Source organism: Atractosteus spatula, chromosome 7 (genome assembly GCF_055471065.1).
Source record: "Atractosteus spatula isolate fAtrSpa1 chromosome 7, fAtrSpa1.hap1, whole genome shotgun sequence".
Classification (NCBI taxonomy): Eukaryota; Metazoa; Chordata; class Actinopteri; order Semionotiformes; family Lepisosteidae; genus Atractosteus; species Atractosteus spatula.
In genome coordinates this window covers 40,419,959-40,436,373 of record NC_142712.1, presented here as the reverse complement: position 1 = coordinate 40,436,373, position 16,415 = coordinate 40,419,959, and the positions used below count along the sequence as shown (strand labels likewise).

The following is a 16,415-nucleotide window of genomic DNA, read 5'->3' as shown; positions in this document are numbered from 1 at the left end:
GGGGCTTTTTGGATGTGCTGTATTATGTTTTAGAGCGAAAGACATTGGCCATCAGTTCTGACCTCTAGTGTGGTGTGTCCCATAAAAATGATGGATCAGATCCTGGATTAAGGCCACCAAGAGCAACAGCTCCCTTCTGCCACAGGGCACACATGTCAGCGCAGGTCAAGCACCAGGAATAACGCCCGTTAAGCCCTGGCAGCACCGGGGCCCAAGCAGGCTTGGACTGCAGGGCCTGCTGGGCTTGCCAGACTCGAATCAGACCACATGGGGACTTGGGCACAAATTGCCAGAGTCACAAATCACAGCACTCAAGCAGCTCGGCAAGGGCAGCCAAGTGGGGCAAACCGGCCGAATGCTTTCTTATAGGCCTGAGCACAATCCCCCATGTGTGTAGCAAAATGTAGGCCCTCGCCTATTACCAAAGCTCAGCTCCCAACACTGCCAGTGCACGAAAGCTTTATTCCTCTGCCTCTATTCTCAGATACCGTCAAAAACAGTGAAACACAAACGAGAAAACCTGAGTGGAACCTATGGGAAAGAGCATTTAAAATGGAAAATGGGAGACAGTTTGTCACACAAAGTTCCTAAGGAGTCTGACACGGGCTGCCTAGCCATGTTGTTAAAAACAAAACCTTGGCTTCTTTTAAGAAACGCCTGGATGAGATCAATTAGCTACTAACTACCAAATGAGCCATATGAGCCAAATGGCCTCTTCTCATCTGTAACCTTCCTGACGTTCTCAGACAGCCATGAAGGAATCCTGGGATGTAGTCAGCAACATAATCAACATGGAGCCATCAGTGTCAATGCATGTCATAGCCACTGTACAATCAGGACAAAACTTGCTTGATTCTGCGTGTCTGATCCACAAAGCTGTCACTTTTCCCTGCATCTTTTTTCTGCAGCTTATATTTGGTCGCAACACAAACCGCAATATCCTACTACAATACACTAAATTGAACAGACTGATTGCAACAAATATTAGAGAACAGTCTAGGAGAATTTCTCAACATTACTACAGCCTTGGCAGAAGCAAAATAACATTCCAGGAAGCATGTAACCCCCATTTCCCTTATTCCTTCCATCCTTGTTTTTCTTGTTGTGAGATCTGTATTTAAAACATTCATTTTTGGGGTTTCGCTAACCTGTAAATTTTATTGCGGTCATTTTCCCCAGTACGTGGTTCAAACCTTTATTAAATGAGGAAAGCTCCGCAGAAAAGTGCTGAAAGAGTGGAAAATAAACCACCCTGAAACCCCAGGAGGTTTTTACATCAGGATTAACCAGGTTTCGGAGAAGTGACCCAATGGGAGTGTGCGATGGCAGCAGTAAAACATCAAGGCAAACAGTTTGCTGGAAGCAACAACCTTTCCACAGCACAAGGCTGGGCTTTGTGAGCAGTATTAGCAACGACGGACAAACTTCTGTCCCTGGGAATAAGCCTGCTTTTTTGTTTCTACATGTTTTAAGACAAAAACCTCCTACAAGCACCCTAATGAGTTTTCTAGACGGGGTTTTTCCAAAGTAAGCTGGTGATTTTTCCAAGAGGATTAACTAGGGGAAAAAAACTAATCAGCTACTTTTCTCATTGCCAGTTACCTCCTGGCTTTCACGCAGCTTGCCAACAGGAACCTTGAGTCGACATATGAGCAAGCAGCCATTAAGAACGCTGTGGAAACAAGCGATAAAATTCACAGGTTCTGAAGTGGATGCTGTCCTCTGTCCGGGGAAAAAAAAGATTAGCTAAGGAAGGAGGCCTATAGGAGATCAAAAACTAAAGAGGTTTCCAAGGATAATAATTGCAGGATTTAATTTGTTTTCCATTTTGTCCAACATTCCCTTACTGTATTCCCATAATAAGTAACAAGGAGAGCAGGACCAATATCTGTCTCAATTTTCCATTCTAGCTTCTCACAGGTAAATAATTCTTCAAACAATGGCGTGCTGACGGAAACTGTGTATTAGCTGAAAGCACTGCGTCTCCACTGTGTCCCCTGTTGCCTGGAAATGTCAAATGTTTAACTTTGAAAAATTAAAGTAAATGGTGCCAAGCATTCTCCCATCAGCAGTCTGTCAAAAGCAGCACCAGTGTATTAAGAAAGGAAAGACAACAGCTTATATTTCTACATTCCAAGTAGCAGCGATGCAATTGTTGAAGATGCCAATTTGTGAAAAGAGCAGGAAGGAGCAGTGGGTGTTTTGGCAAACTATCCACCTGCAAGGTGACTGAATATTATAAAAACCTTATCCTCAGTCTTTGGTCATTCTATATTTAGTCTATACAATTTGTTCTGTACAAATTTATCGTCAAGGTTTCCTTTTTAAATGAGAACAGAAGTCATTTTAAATTTCAGATTAATCTGAATGCTTGTCCCGCACATGAATCTCTGACAAGACCTCGAATATGAACTGACCGTCCCCACATCTTGTAGAAAGAATTTAAGCCATTTTATTTTCAATTGTGATTTAAATAACTTCAATATTTTGTTAACAGCAGGGCACTGACATAGAGACATATTAGACAGAAAATCAATTCCAATTAAAGAATAAAAATCTTTAAAGTGAATTTTGACCTGGGGTGGGATCAGGTTACATCTTGAACAGTATCCAAAAGATACAGTAGGTTTTGCTTTTATGTCTCCGGTAACTGGGAGACAATATTCTAATTACATCAACAGGAAAGAGGCTCGTTTCCAGAAAACGAGAATATTTCCAGAGATTAGAAGAAATCCTGTGCAGGTCAGTGTGTCTAGACAGGTCTAAATAAAAAAAACTGTTACACCTCCACCGCAATGGAATGTGGAGATTTAATGTTAAGTGGAACAAATGTAATAAAACTGGGTTACTGTCAGAGAGGGCTATCCATGTTGAGATATCTTTCTTCACTGTTAGCAATCATCCACTATTGAAACTAAACCCATGCTGGCCTAGGAAACCCACAATATGAATCCCGATGCTTTGGTGAAATGCAGATCTCCTGCCTGCAGACTGGAAGAATGAAACAAGATTGTTTTGATTCATATTAAGATTAAGACTGAGCCAGGGGCTGTTTGTCTGACACGGGTCCCTCACTGTGCAACTATCTGCTGACAGCACAGCAGTGCCTCACAAACCCTAGGATTAAAAAATAGTTCAAATAACAATTAAGTCAATTAAAAAGACGAAGAAAGTGATCAGAACACACCAATTAAAGGTAAATTAACTCAAGTGCACACAGACAAGTGTTTATCTACCAGATCACTCCTCAAATATCCTCCTCAATCTGGCACATCTTGGCCATGTTTAGGTATCACCCACTCCAGGTTATCCCAGCATAACCTCAGTATATTAGCCCTCTGCCAGCACATTAACACCCAGCATCTGGTGAAGGGGAGGCACGGCGCTCCTGCTGGTACCGGCCCGTGACGCCCTCAGTTCTCTACAGATCGTGAAGGCTGCCATGAGGCTCGGGCAGTTTGCTGATGTCGCAGTTCTGAATCAGCCGAAAATAAAACTCCACCAGGTCTTCGTAGTTTTTAGCCGAAATCCTCTCGTTTACACCATGAAACCTGGGGGGGGGGAGAAGCAGTAAAGTTGTTTCTGGCTCCCATTCCCTGTATCCACCCAGCCAACTCAAAAATGCATTTGGCATTCCTCAGAGCTCACAGATAGACAGCCTGCTGCCAACTACAGATGAAATGGAGTATTACTTGTTTCCAAATTAAATTCATACAATTTATCTAATGCTCCACTAGTATTTTCTACTGTTGTACCAATTTGGACCGTTATTTAGCTGCAAGGAGCCAAGCTTGTCATTTAGCCATATCTGTCTCACATTAGTTAGGATCTTGGAAAACTCCAGGGGCAGCCCTCTGTGAAGTAATGTAGCCGCTAATCCATTACATTTACCTGCCACATCTAATTGGCTCACTGTCAGGAGATCCTCGTCTGTTCCTCTCGACACATTCATGAAGCTACAAAGCTACTTTTGGCACTACAAAATGGAGACCTATCAGGAGTAAGCTTCAAATAAGATGGTTACAATTTCCCAAGATCAAGTAAAGAAGGAAAAAAGAAGAAAGCAAAATGTCAACCCAGCACTGTGTGCGCGAGTGATAAAACTGCAAATAAAACAGTTATTTTGGTTTGTGTAACTGGTGCACTGAATCAGAGAAAAAAAAATATTTTTTCTCACAACATTTTCTGTAACTACAGTATGTCTGTGTCTGCTTTATAAATAGAATATGACTCATTGCCAAGTGACCCAAAAAAACCTAGAATGCCTGAAAAGGTGTTGTTACATAAAAGTGCAGTCATTTCTGTGCCACATTACTGCAGCCATTCCGAGATTCTATAAACATCCCCGAGTTGAATAGAGAGCTAGTTTTCCACCAGCACGAAGCAGACGCGATTGTCTGAATGGGTCTGATTATACACTTCAAGTGCCTGTGCATTCCAGCAGTATCCTGTAGCAGGGGCTACCAAATGTGCAGTCTCTGCAATCCACTCCATCCTCAGAGTATTTCTGCTACAACCAGCTCATCAAGTAGTTGTTTAATATCAGAATCAATACTAACAATTAAGAGATTGGTGACTCCTGTCTAAGGACTGCAGTGGAGTAGGACTAAAGGGCTGCAAGCTGTACAGCGCTGAGCTCATCACAGAGCAGCTACACTGAGTGCGCACTCATTTCATCTGTTCCTCTCTCCTGAACGCCAGATCAACAATCGGAATTGAAAACCTAATTTAAAAGATCCTCCTTAGCTACATTGTTAAATTCAATCTTTTTTAAGCAATTTCAGATTACAGGGAAAATTATTCAGCAGAGCAAAAGCGCTTTGAAATAAATCACCTCATGAGTTTTGATTTCAGGTTTTCATTTGATAGAACAAAGCAACCCATCTGTAAGCAACCCAATGGGTCTTCACTGCAAAAGCATTCAGGAATTAGACAAGCGGAATGGGCAGAACAGAGCTTTCTGGTGAGATACTCTCAAGGATTTGTCACAGTGGAAAGTTTCTCTTTTGCAAACAATGTACTTAAATCCCAGAGAAACTGAGATGATTGTGACATTTTATCTGCTCTTATCAAAGAAAAATGTTTTCAACCAAAGACACATGAATCAAGACTTCAACCTTTAGTATCAGAACAGAGAAACATGGAAAATAATTAAGTTCTGAGTGCTTGTAAGTCTCTTTTCAGACACTGCTCTGAGATAAGCCAAGTTTTAACACTGCTTCTTAAAGAGAAGAATATTTAGAACATTCATTACATTTCAAGGTTTGTTTTAGCAAAGCTAGATGATAAGATCCGCCCTTCTCCACCTGAGTAGACGAGTCATTTGAGACTCCAAAAATCAGCCATTAAATTTAATAAAACATCCAGCACCAAAATTAAGAAAAATCCTCTTTAAGTTGTAAAAGACACAAACCACAGGAAATGTTCCACCTACTGTCAAAAATCTAAGCTTTTAAGCTTTTTGCAGGTCTTTCTCAAGGAAGGAATTCAGGAAAGTGAATGAAGAGACTACCTTGGCAGGAAACAAGCTACCTACCTCACGCTGACTTTTCAGAAAATGCTAAATTTAGTTTGGATGACAAAAAGTCCTGAAATTATCTGTGCAATCAAATCTCACCGAGTTGAGTTTAAATGAAAAACCTGCTACTAGACCTATCACCCCTGTGGTCCAGCGAGGTTAATGGATCTTGTCTCACCTGCGTAAGTCACCTTTCTTAAACCAGGTTGGAGTAAACCTGTAGGTGTCCTTGGCCAAGTCAACATAGTGGCGACTATCCGTGTTTCCAACGCAGATACCTGCAAAAAGACCCCAACCACTGGAATCAGATAAGGGAACACTCAGATATGTGACTGGTTCAGTCTCCTGAAAGATACTTATCAACAGTAACAGTAACAGACATTTCACATGGGTGACTGAAAAACTGATCAAAAGATGTCAGTTTTGCTCTGTTCTTAGAAAACTGGGGAAGAACAATTAATGGAAATTCACTGCATTCTTGTTTTTGAAGTGATCATTCTTTATTCAGCCCTTGGTGGGCGGGTGTTTAATTACTGTCCAGGTGTATCTGGGCAGAGTCCTACCTGGAGCCACTGTCACCTGGGGGAAGGAGTCCAGGACTGTCTTCTTGATGATCTGGAACCCAAAGGACTTCTCGTCGTAGGAGCTGACGCGAGGGGGATCAAAACCACTGACCAGCTCCAGCTTCACCCGTTCATCCCCAATAATGTCCCTGATTATCTCCAGGACCTAGAGAAGACCCAGTGAGAGACAGGCTCGTACATCTTGCAGCCGGCAGCCACATAACTCTACAATTCACAACTGGCAGCCCACTGAAGCTAAGCAGGTGTGAGCCTGGTCAGTACCTGGATGGGAGACCTCCTGGGAAAAACTAAGGTTGCTGCTGGAAGAGGTGTTAGTGGGGCCAGCAGGGGGCGCTGACAGGGACACTATACTGTAAATAGGCGCCATCCTTCGGATGAGACGTAAAACCGAGGTCCAACACTCTCTGGTCATTAAAAATCGCAGGGTGTTTATTGAAAAGAGTAGGGGTGTAACCCCGGCGTCATGGCCAAATTTCCCATTGACCTTTACCAATCATGGCCTCCTAATAATCCCCACCAGGTGAGTGTTCTGGCGCACTATGGCTGCTGTCGCATCATCCAGGTGGGTGCTGCACATTGGTGGTGGTGGAGGGGAGTCCCCATTCTTACAATCAGGCTTTAACCTACAGGGTCAAGTCAAATCCATCCTTGAGCAATTAGCCACTTATTCCTGGTGAGGGCCGCAGCAAGTCAAAGCCTATCCCATCAGCCCAGGGTGCAAGGCGGGACCGAGAACACGCCGGTTCTCCCCAAGCCATCGCACGGCAGGTCACAGCTAAATCTGCTTCTCAGATGTCTTCCCCACCACACTACACTCCTCATCACGAGTAGTCACCCAAAGGCTCTTGAGAAGGTCCTGTGCCACCCAAGCCCTTCATTACCCACTTGACCCAACAAACCGCTTAAATGAGCCTGTTTAACACTCCTCTAAATTCTTACATTCCTGCCGAGAGAAAGGTTTTGATCAACCCTCTTGGGCTGACGGATCCACGAGGACCGTGCTTCTGCGCCTGTCTGGCTGAGTCTCGCCCATTTCCCCTGCGCAGCCGTAGGTCCTCGTGCACAGACAGACATCCCCACACTTACCTCCTGCAGTGTCTGCGCAGAGTGGATCCGCAGATTGACAAACGCTTCGGCATACGGAGGGATGACATTGATCTAACAGCACAAAGAAGCATATAAATGGGGGTTTAAACAGAAATGAAAAGGATACAGAGACTGCATTTAAAGGAAGATGCATCTAGTTGCAATATTTTCTTATGATTTTAGCAGTAGTTTTACAGATCCTGATTGGCACTGATCACAGGCAACCTAATAATATTTTAGGCAAGCAAGTACAGCTGGTGTCTGTACAACCAGCTCTTAGAAATGGTTCTACTTCAGGGTAAATCTTGTTGAGGGGAGCCACCTGCTGGAGCCCACTGGTAACTGCACTGGCACGTTTTTAATTTCTCTCTGGGTCCTAAGTGAACAAAGCTCACCATTTTGTTGACTACGTATGAATGATAAAAACCTGAACTTTTCTTTTAGTTACAGTTCAATTTTCACTCATCTGCCATGTCTAAGCAAATTCACACTAACTTTTAACCATTCACAAAGATTTATGTATAAAGATTTGAACTGCGGAGCCCAGAGATTCTTCTCTACTAGTGTATCTGCTATGTTTATACCTTAATGCCAGAGTTAAACATGGTGACTGCAGTTGTAGTTCGGACAAAGGCATTGGAATCTGGTTTTCCTTCCATAACCCTGTGGGAGGGGAAGACAGCAACTGCTAAATAAAGACGAGCAATGCAGAACGGGTTTAAACCAAAATAAACTCAAGACTGCACTTACCTGCCAATCAGGGGAGAAAACAGCCAAAGGTTGGTCATGAAGAATTTCAGAGGGAGTGTGAACTGCAAAATGTCACAGGAAGTGGTTGCAATACTTTTAAAATCTGACAGTTTTAAAATTTGCATCCAGCTCTAACAGTGAAAGGTACATGTACTTATCAACTCTTTATTGGTTAATGAGTTTCAGAACTTTCCTCATTCGGGTGCGTTTTCTGAAATGTAATTAACTGACCTCAGCAGAAAGAGACAGAAAACCCACACTGGAAGTGGTTGTGCCACAGCACCATTCCACATGTGTCTGTTCATCACAAAGTGATGCCCTTTGAAGAGCAGATCAGACAGAAATAAGACAGCAGACTCTTAAGGTGAGGAGAGACTTCATAAAGTGCCATACAGTGGAGGTGTTGCAGCAAACCCCAAAGAAACATGTAAGCAACAACGTTAATCTATTAAAGAAGCTAAAATGTAAGAAGAATTAAGATACAGTACAGACAGGGTCTCCCTGTACCAGGGCCCGGATCCACTCTTGCATCCCATATCCACCTGTGACTGCATACATTAAAAACTATCTTTAAAAAGACTTGGGAAAAGAGCCAGTAAGATAAAGATAATCTGCATGTAAATACCCTCATTTAGTTTTAAGTTGATTTTGTGTTGATTACCTCATTGGAGTATTTAGACTCAACTTGTACAGATATGGTTCTGAAAAGCCATGTGTGATCACTGCAGGAAAGAGGGTGTTGGGAACAAATACTGCAAACAAGAAGGCCATTCAGCCCATTTATCTGGCCTGTCTGGTTATTCGCTCACTGATCTGAGGATCTCACCCAGCTGGGATCTACCACAGCCAGACAAGCACATGAAACAGCTGGGTCTGCTAGCCCACAGCCACAGGAGATTCACTCATCCATTTTCTAACCACTTCTTCCAGTTCAGGGTCGCGAGGGAGCTGGAGCCTCTCCTGGCAGGCACAGGGCACAAGACAGGGCACGCCCTGGACTGGACGCCACTCCATCACACAGATAAAGACACACAAGCACGCACACACCCACGCCAGGGCCAGTTTTCCCAGGAGCCAATTACCTTACCAGAATGGTTTTGGACTGTGGGAGGAAAGCAGAGGAAACCCAGGCCAACACGGGGAGAACATACAAACTCCACACAGATGCCACCCCAGGTCCAGACCGGAACTCAGGGCCACAGGGCTAACCAATGCGTCAATAGGTGGTTCACATTTGACTTATATAGCTATTACACAGAATACATACATTAGAGGAAGGGTCACCACTCCCACCTGCATGACACATTTAACAGGAATGAGCCGCCACCCCTCCTGAACTTGACCATAATAAACAAAAAGCCATTCAATTAGAAATGCCCCCATAATCAAACAATGAATTCAATTATTAGTACACTATTATAAACATTATGATAAAAAATGGTCATGAAGGCAGAGGAAATGAGGATGTTCATCTAAGCAGCAGAAACAGAGGAAATAAGAAAGTATCAGACATCCCTCTGATTGGTACAGACCCGGAAGGACCCAGGGCCTGGAATTAAATACGCCAGGAATGTCGGAAAGCTAACTTTACCTTATGGGCCAGGTGCTCAAAGGTCGCAAGCTCTGGGCCTAACCCAAACATGCTGGGAATCGGGTTCTGTTCCAGCCTGGAAACAGCAGAAAAGAAGCTGTGTTGCACACAGAAGTCCAAGATGACAAGTCATACATTCTATCTATGGGGGTCACCACAGACAGCAGTCTGCTCCAGACCCATCCAACAATATTTCGCTGCAAATCAGGAGAGTACATTTGCTAAACTCTACCTTGTGCTCTGATAATCAGTTTTGGATTGATGTTTTTTTTCCTATACTTTGAGGTGAATAATAGTAGCTAAAAGAAAATCTTGTGGACTGTGTTGCCAGGATAGGGTCTGTCTCCCTCTGCCTGGGAAAGATGAAGCAGTTAGAAAACAGATGGATCTTGTGAACTGCAGAGGGCTGATTCTGGCTCCGGCTGTCTTCTCTCACCTGGTCACAGCTGCTGCCAGGATGCCGATGCTGCTCTCTCGCAGAGGCATGGAGGAGTGCCCGGGGCTCGTGGTCACACTCAGCTTGACCGTGGCCTGGCCCTTCTCACCGATACCTATACTGCTCCACAGCGAGGAACACACAGTTCTGTCATTTCCCCCCTTCAGTACAAAACACTGCTTTCCGCCATCTTAAAGAGATGAAAGCAACATTCGCTCTGAATTTCTAAGAATTGTTAAGCTCTGTAAAGGTGTTGAAATGCTCTAGCCTGTCAGGAGATAGTGATGATTTTATGCAAAATGAGATACAAATATCAAGGTACTGATGCCTGTTGCTGTAGCATTACAACAGATTTGGCATTTTATCTGTAGGGCAGAACAGAAGAAAATATATTCAGAGCAATACAGAGTCAGGAACAAAGCTGGAAACCCTCTCCTTTGGTGAGCTGATCTTTACCTTAAGTGCAGGATCATGAAGCCTCCTATTTAATTCTCTCTGCAAAACACAGTCAGCAAGTGCTCTGATTGTCTTTCAAGCTAAAATTTATAGGAATCGACCTCTACTTGGCTGTAACTCAATTTGGAAGAGAAAAGAAACAATGAATGTTCAAGGTGAAATTTAAATAGTTCTAAGCTTTAGATGAACATCATGATGATCATTTAGATGAACTCATCTCTATATTAGGAAATCCTGTGGTTTGGAACAAGTAATAGGTTTATTCCATGCTGAAAAGAGAAGAAAGAAAACAACATTTCGGCTGTGGAGCCTTCTTCGGGTGTGAGGTTCAATCCTGTGTTTTTACAATCTTCCACATTAACTCTGCAGTGCTCTGAAGCAAACTTCACCCAAGTTTGAGGGGACAGGATAAATCTGGTCTTGTAAATGGGAGATCACTGTGAAAAGACTATTTGATTTTAAGCAAGCTACAGTACATTTGAACCTCAGTTTTCTGCACATATATGAGCAGCCCCCTTCTAAAAATCATGTTTTAACCTGATCAGGAGGATTAAAAAAGGATTGCATAGATCAGATTCATTGCAGAAGTATAACAGATAATGATGTCTCACAGAGCAACCGGTTCAGTTAGTCCTTCAATGACGCCGTCAATCACAGACAGACCCTCATCCAGTACAAAGGACAACTTCACACCGCGAGACTGAAGTTTCCTCACGATGCTCATTGCCCCCTGCAGGCCGTTTACCTGCATGGCACCAGAAACACAAGTGCAGGGACAGAAATAATAGTAACCAACACTCTAGACTGTGCCAGCTGCAGACTCTCACAAGCCAGTCCATGACAGGTCCTGGATACGTTGACTTCTCCTTACCATTTTGATTAAATTTGCATAGACCGACTAATTTACATAATAATATTCTTCTGTTCTGGTGCTTAAACATTTTTCTCTGAATGTAGATAAGACAAAAGAGATGATAATTGACTTCAGGAGGGCCCATGCTGATCACTCCCCACTGCACATCAACAGCTCCCCTGTGGAGACAGCTGGGAGTACTAAGTTTCTTGGTGTGGATATCACAGATGACCTCACTTGGACCATCAACACCTCCTCCCTAGCTAAAAAAGTACAACAACGTCTACACTTCCTGCGGTGACTGAGAAGAGCAAACCTCCCCCCCATACTACCACATTCTATAGAGGTACCCTCGAGAGCATCTTGACAAACTGCATCATTCTTTGGTTTGGTAATTGTCAATATGGCAGGAAACATCTTTGGAGCCTCCCTTCCGTCCATTCAGGACATCTACCACAAACGCTGCACACACAAAGCCTCCAGTATTGAGGACGATCCCTCCCACCCCTCCTGCAATCTCTTTGCCCTCCTACCATCTGGTAAAAGGTATTGCAGTGTACAGGCCAGCTCCACCAGACTCAGAAACAGCTTTTTTTCAACCCCAACAGGCTGTCAGGCTCCTCAACACCCTGATACCTACTGCACCTACTCCAAATCTGTAAACTTAGCTCTTTTTTGCCTAATGTCAGGCACACTGTCCGATGTATTCTTTGCACAAACCTGTAAAGTAAATTACACTATGCACATTGCACTTTATGTACCCTGTACCCTGTCAGAAAATGTCTATGTCAGCACTGTCTTGTCTGTATTCGCACCGTAGACCTGGAGAACAATGTCTCGCTCCTCTGTATACTTGTATTGTATATGGCTGGAATGACAAACTTGAACATCTTGATACACAATCTTATACCCTGGACTGGAGCCAGTTCTGACAGTGAGCTAAATGGGGGAGGCTTGATCACTTCTGGGGACGTTTTTTGAAGTAACCTGCTTTTTGATCAACCTGAGTGAAGAGCAGGATGCCACCTGCTCCTTGCTTAACTTGCACAGCTGTATGTATTCAATACCTGCATGTTCTCATATTTGGATTCATGCAAATCACTATGACATTGTGACATACTATGGCTAAGTCCCATTACAAAACTATATAATGCTGAATCAGACTGCTTTGTACAAATAACAAAGAAATATATTACATTAACTCGCAAGAAGTTTCCAACTTAAATTTCTAACAAAATAAAATATACTATGCCGCAGAAAAAAGTTACCCCAATTAAGCCTCCGATTTCCTCAACGAAACATCAGCTCTGCATCCCAAGACTGGCCTGGTCAGTGACCATCAAAGGATTCACAGATGTTTTCACACATTCTGCCCTCTCAGTCTCCTCTTACCTCCTCGTCGTGACCCAAGCCAATGTACAATGTGCGTCGAGGTCTGTACCCTTTCTGCAGCAGGTACTCCAGAGCCTGCAGGATTGCCTGCAGATGGACAAGCACAGAAAAACATAAGAAAAGTCACAAAGGAGAAGAAACTGTTGATCCCATCTAGCTCTTTTGGCTGTTAGCAGCTAAATGATGAGCAGATATCATGCAGTCATTTCCTGAAAGCAACCTGGGTAGCATGTTCTGCCATTTTACTTGCTAACTTGTTCCATTCTCCCGCAACCCCTTGTGCAAAGCAGTGCCTTGTTCACAGGCATTAATAGTTAAAAGCTAGTGAAACAAGGGGCTTTTAATGCTCCTAAGAACAACTGAACTCAGAATTTCCATGATTCTAAGCCTGGACTGAGGATTCTAGTGCTGTTCTTTCTCAATAGCAGGTCATGTGCTGGACCGTTAATGAAAATACCAGCAAGCAGGGATTGCATCGGAAGGAGCCAATTTAAAGAGGAACAACTGTTCGAGATCAAAGACTTTAATCATTTCTTTATCCTGGAGACAACAAAAGCTCTCTGTCTGCAGAGATGAAGAGACAGTAACTTTTTTTTACCTCCTGTCCTGTTCACTTTTACACAAATGCAAGTGTTCTTACACCGAGTTCAATTAGGAAGAATGCAGATCCCTAATCATGAAAGCCGGTGTTGTCCATTATCCCCTGTAAGAACATGTGACTTTCTGAAAACAAAAAAACCCCAACATAAAACGGGATCCCTTCACAGGGATACAAATGCACAGCTTTTGAAACTTTTCCAGATTTGAATACTTTAATTCCCTTTTAGTACAATTTAAATGATAACTTCTGATGTAAACCAGTCCACCACAAGGAGGTAGACCTCCTGGGAAAGCGAAGGTTGCTGCTGGAAAAGGTGCAGTCTGTGTGGGTTCTGATGCCCCAGTATTATTATGGGAACACTGTACTGGAAATATCCCAGGGCGTTTCTCAGAACGAGCAGTGGTGTTACCCTGGTGTCCTGGCCAAATTTCCCTCTGGTCTTTACCAATCACGGCCTCCCAATAATCCCCTTTTATGAACCGGCTTCATCACTGTTCTCCCCACTGACAGCTGATGTGTGGTGAGTGTACTGGTGCAATATGGCTGCTGTCGCATCATCCAGGTGGAGCTGCACTTTGGTGGTGGTGGTGGAGGAAAGTCCCCATTACCTGTAAAGCACTTTGAGTGGAGCATCCAGGAAAGCACTATGTAAGTGTAAGCAATTATTATTATTATTATAACTTGTGAGGCACTCAAGTGGCTTCTGAATAAGTGTAACTGTTTGTAGGGATAACACACATTATTGATCCATATCAATACCCATATTCATCCATAGGCTTTTTACATGTTAGCAGTTAAACTTACAACCTAAAACACAAGCTCAGGTAAACATGTTCACTTTTGTCTTCACAGACAAGAGAACTGTTCATGACAATCCCTCTCAGTTTGCACCATCAGTTACAGGGGAAGATCTTGGATAACACAGACAGGCCGCAGCCTCCGGCCTCCCGGCCAGGCCTGTCCTGCCACCCAGTCCCTACCATGAGCGAGTGCTTGTCGTCAATGGTGCCACGGCCGTAGATGAAGCCACCCATCTCCTTGGCAGAGAAGGGCGGAGCTTCCCAGCCGTCGCCCTCGGAGGCGGGCACCACGTCGAGGTGGGCGATCAGCATGTAGGGCTGCAGGCCCGGGTCCGAGCCCGGCACGGTGAACAGGTGGCTGTAGTTGGCAATGAGCTCATACTTCACCAGGCTGGAGGCGAACACAGTGGGGAAGACTGGCACAAGGGAAAAGAAATCCATTTACAGTCCCACTTTTCATTTTCCCTTTTCTTTACCTCTCACCTCATATCAAAGCTTAGAGAGCTTTTCTACCATAAGCTTTACCATTCTGCTCGCTCACCACACGCAAACCTTGTAGTATTAGAGAGAACACCAATGTACAGCCATACCATTGCTCTGCTTACAGACTAGACCTACATTGGGTCCTTATCCTGTTCCGGATACATTTGTTCAAGACTAGATCCCTAAAAACTGGGGTAATTTAAGCCAGTTAAGTTAATAGCTGATTCAATAACATAACTAAGTGCGCAGAGGGTTTAAGAAGCCACAGCGCAGTTCGGCGAAGGTTTGAAGCGACACGCTGGTGGTTCTGTGGTACCTGTGGGCAGAAAGTCCCGGAACTCCCGCAGGGCTGTGTAGTTGAGCTCTGTGTCCGAGAAGGACACCGTCGGGATGCGAATCGCCCCTGCGCAAGCAAAACCAACGGGAGAAACAACAAACGTCTTCAAATACACCCGACCCGCGATGGTTCCGTTTTAAGAAAAGATGGCGTCTTCTTATTTTATTAAGCTGCAGCAAATGCGTGAACTAAATTTAAAAAGGAGAATAAAAGTTAACTTAGAAATCATGTTGTAGTGCATGTACAGGGAAAACAGTCTCATTGTAAAAAAAAAAAGTTTTATCGCTGGCTAAAATCACTCAAAGCACAGACTTCTGAATCATGTTACAATTTTAAGACTTCCTGGCTCTGAAAAACGGGTTGCTCCATGTTTGACTTATCTTGAATCAGTTTGCACAGGCTTGCGGAGATGCGATTAAGTTTTCATGGCGTTGCGTAACTAAGAGGAGGAAAAACACAACACATACCGATAACGTCTTTCGATGTGGGTTACTTGTATTTCTTTCATAATCAACAAGTGTTTTTGCTTCTTTTGTTGCAGCTGTTACAATTATTGCTGCTGCTTGGTGTTTGCCTGAAGTGCAACGGAACACAAGCTATGAACTGGAGACACTAAAATCACATCGCAGTCAAATAAGTATCACAAGTTAAAAACTACCTGCTTTTCCGCTCTTGTCAGCAATATGCACCCTAATGAGCTTACGTTACAATCACCAAAACCTGCTACTGTACTACTGAACTGACCTATAGACCTGCACGACCCTGGCAGAAGCTATCGCCTCGTGTCCATTATTCAACAGGAGGACTCACCCTTAAAATTATCCAGTAGCTGCTGTCGCTGCTGCGGGCTGATGCCGAAGGGGATGATCTCCTTCTCTTCCCAGCGAGCGAGCCCGAGCCCCTCGTTCACGTCCAGGGTCAGAGTCCTAATCGTGGCCACGAGTAGCAGAGCGCACACCAGCAGCAACGCGCTCAGCAAGGCGACTTTCAGGGACCTCCCGAGCTGAAATCTCGTGCTACGTCCTGTCATTTTCAAGCCGCTAGCTAGCGCTTTCACGCGACCGTCCGGCGTGTGCGGCTGGCGTCGCTCTCTTGCCCGGATGAGCGAGAGCGAAGCATAATTGCACTAACCGAGATTACGTCAGAGTTTAAAGTCCAGCGTGCATAAAAAGTAGCAAGTTTAGCCCTATAGGGAGGGCAGAGTGTAGCGGTTTAGAAGGTTGTTTAACCTGACAAATTGCCCGTAAAACCAGTGCAGGGGTAACCGCATTGTTCAGGGTGAATTCGTATTCTTTTACGCTACAGTGTTTTACGTTTAATTTGTCCCTATAGTGCTATAGTAAAGGTTTATAAATATGTTCTCAACAGAAAATACATAATTAAATAAAGGATTTTATTTTTTGTAATACCATTAGTTGTAAAGTAAGGATTTAAATGTGTTGATAAATTGCTTGAAATAAGAACAAATCGCCCAGGTTGGGCATGATTGCTGTTAAATAGCGTCTGAAATATAAACTGGCCCGCAAGA

General features: G+C 43.8%; 1 protein-coding gene across 1 annotated transcript; it reads right to left on the bottom strand.

Annotated features, from left to right (window-relative positions):
• Positions 1 to 2,432: 2,432 nt before the first annotated feature.
• On the bottom strand, positions 2,433 to 15,993 carry LOC148830987 (N-fatty-acyl-amino acid synthase/hydrolase PM20D1.2-like). Its single transcript, XM_088921250.1, has 13 exons — positions 15,698 to 15,993; positions 14,867 to 14,953; positions 14,248 to 14,483; positions 12,667 to 12,753; positions 11,033 to 11,166; positions 9,966 to 10,085; positions 9,530 to 9,605; positions 7,939 to 8,000; positions 7,773 to 7,851; positions 7,189 to 7,260; positions 6,082 to 6,247; positions 5,697 to 5,796; positions 2,433 to 3,551 (listed from the first exon to the last, which is right to left on the bottom strand). Exons 1-13 carry the CDS (start codon positions 15,915 to 15,917, stop codon positions 3,422 to 3,424), a joined length of 1,569 nt encoding a protein of 522 aa, XP_088777376.1. The 5' UTR covers positions 15,918 to 15,993; the 3' UTR covers positions 2,433 to 3,421.
• Positions 15,994 to 16,415: the final 422 nt, after the last annotated feature.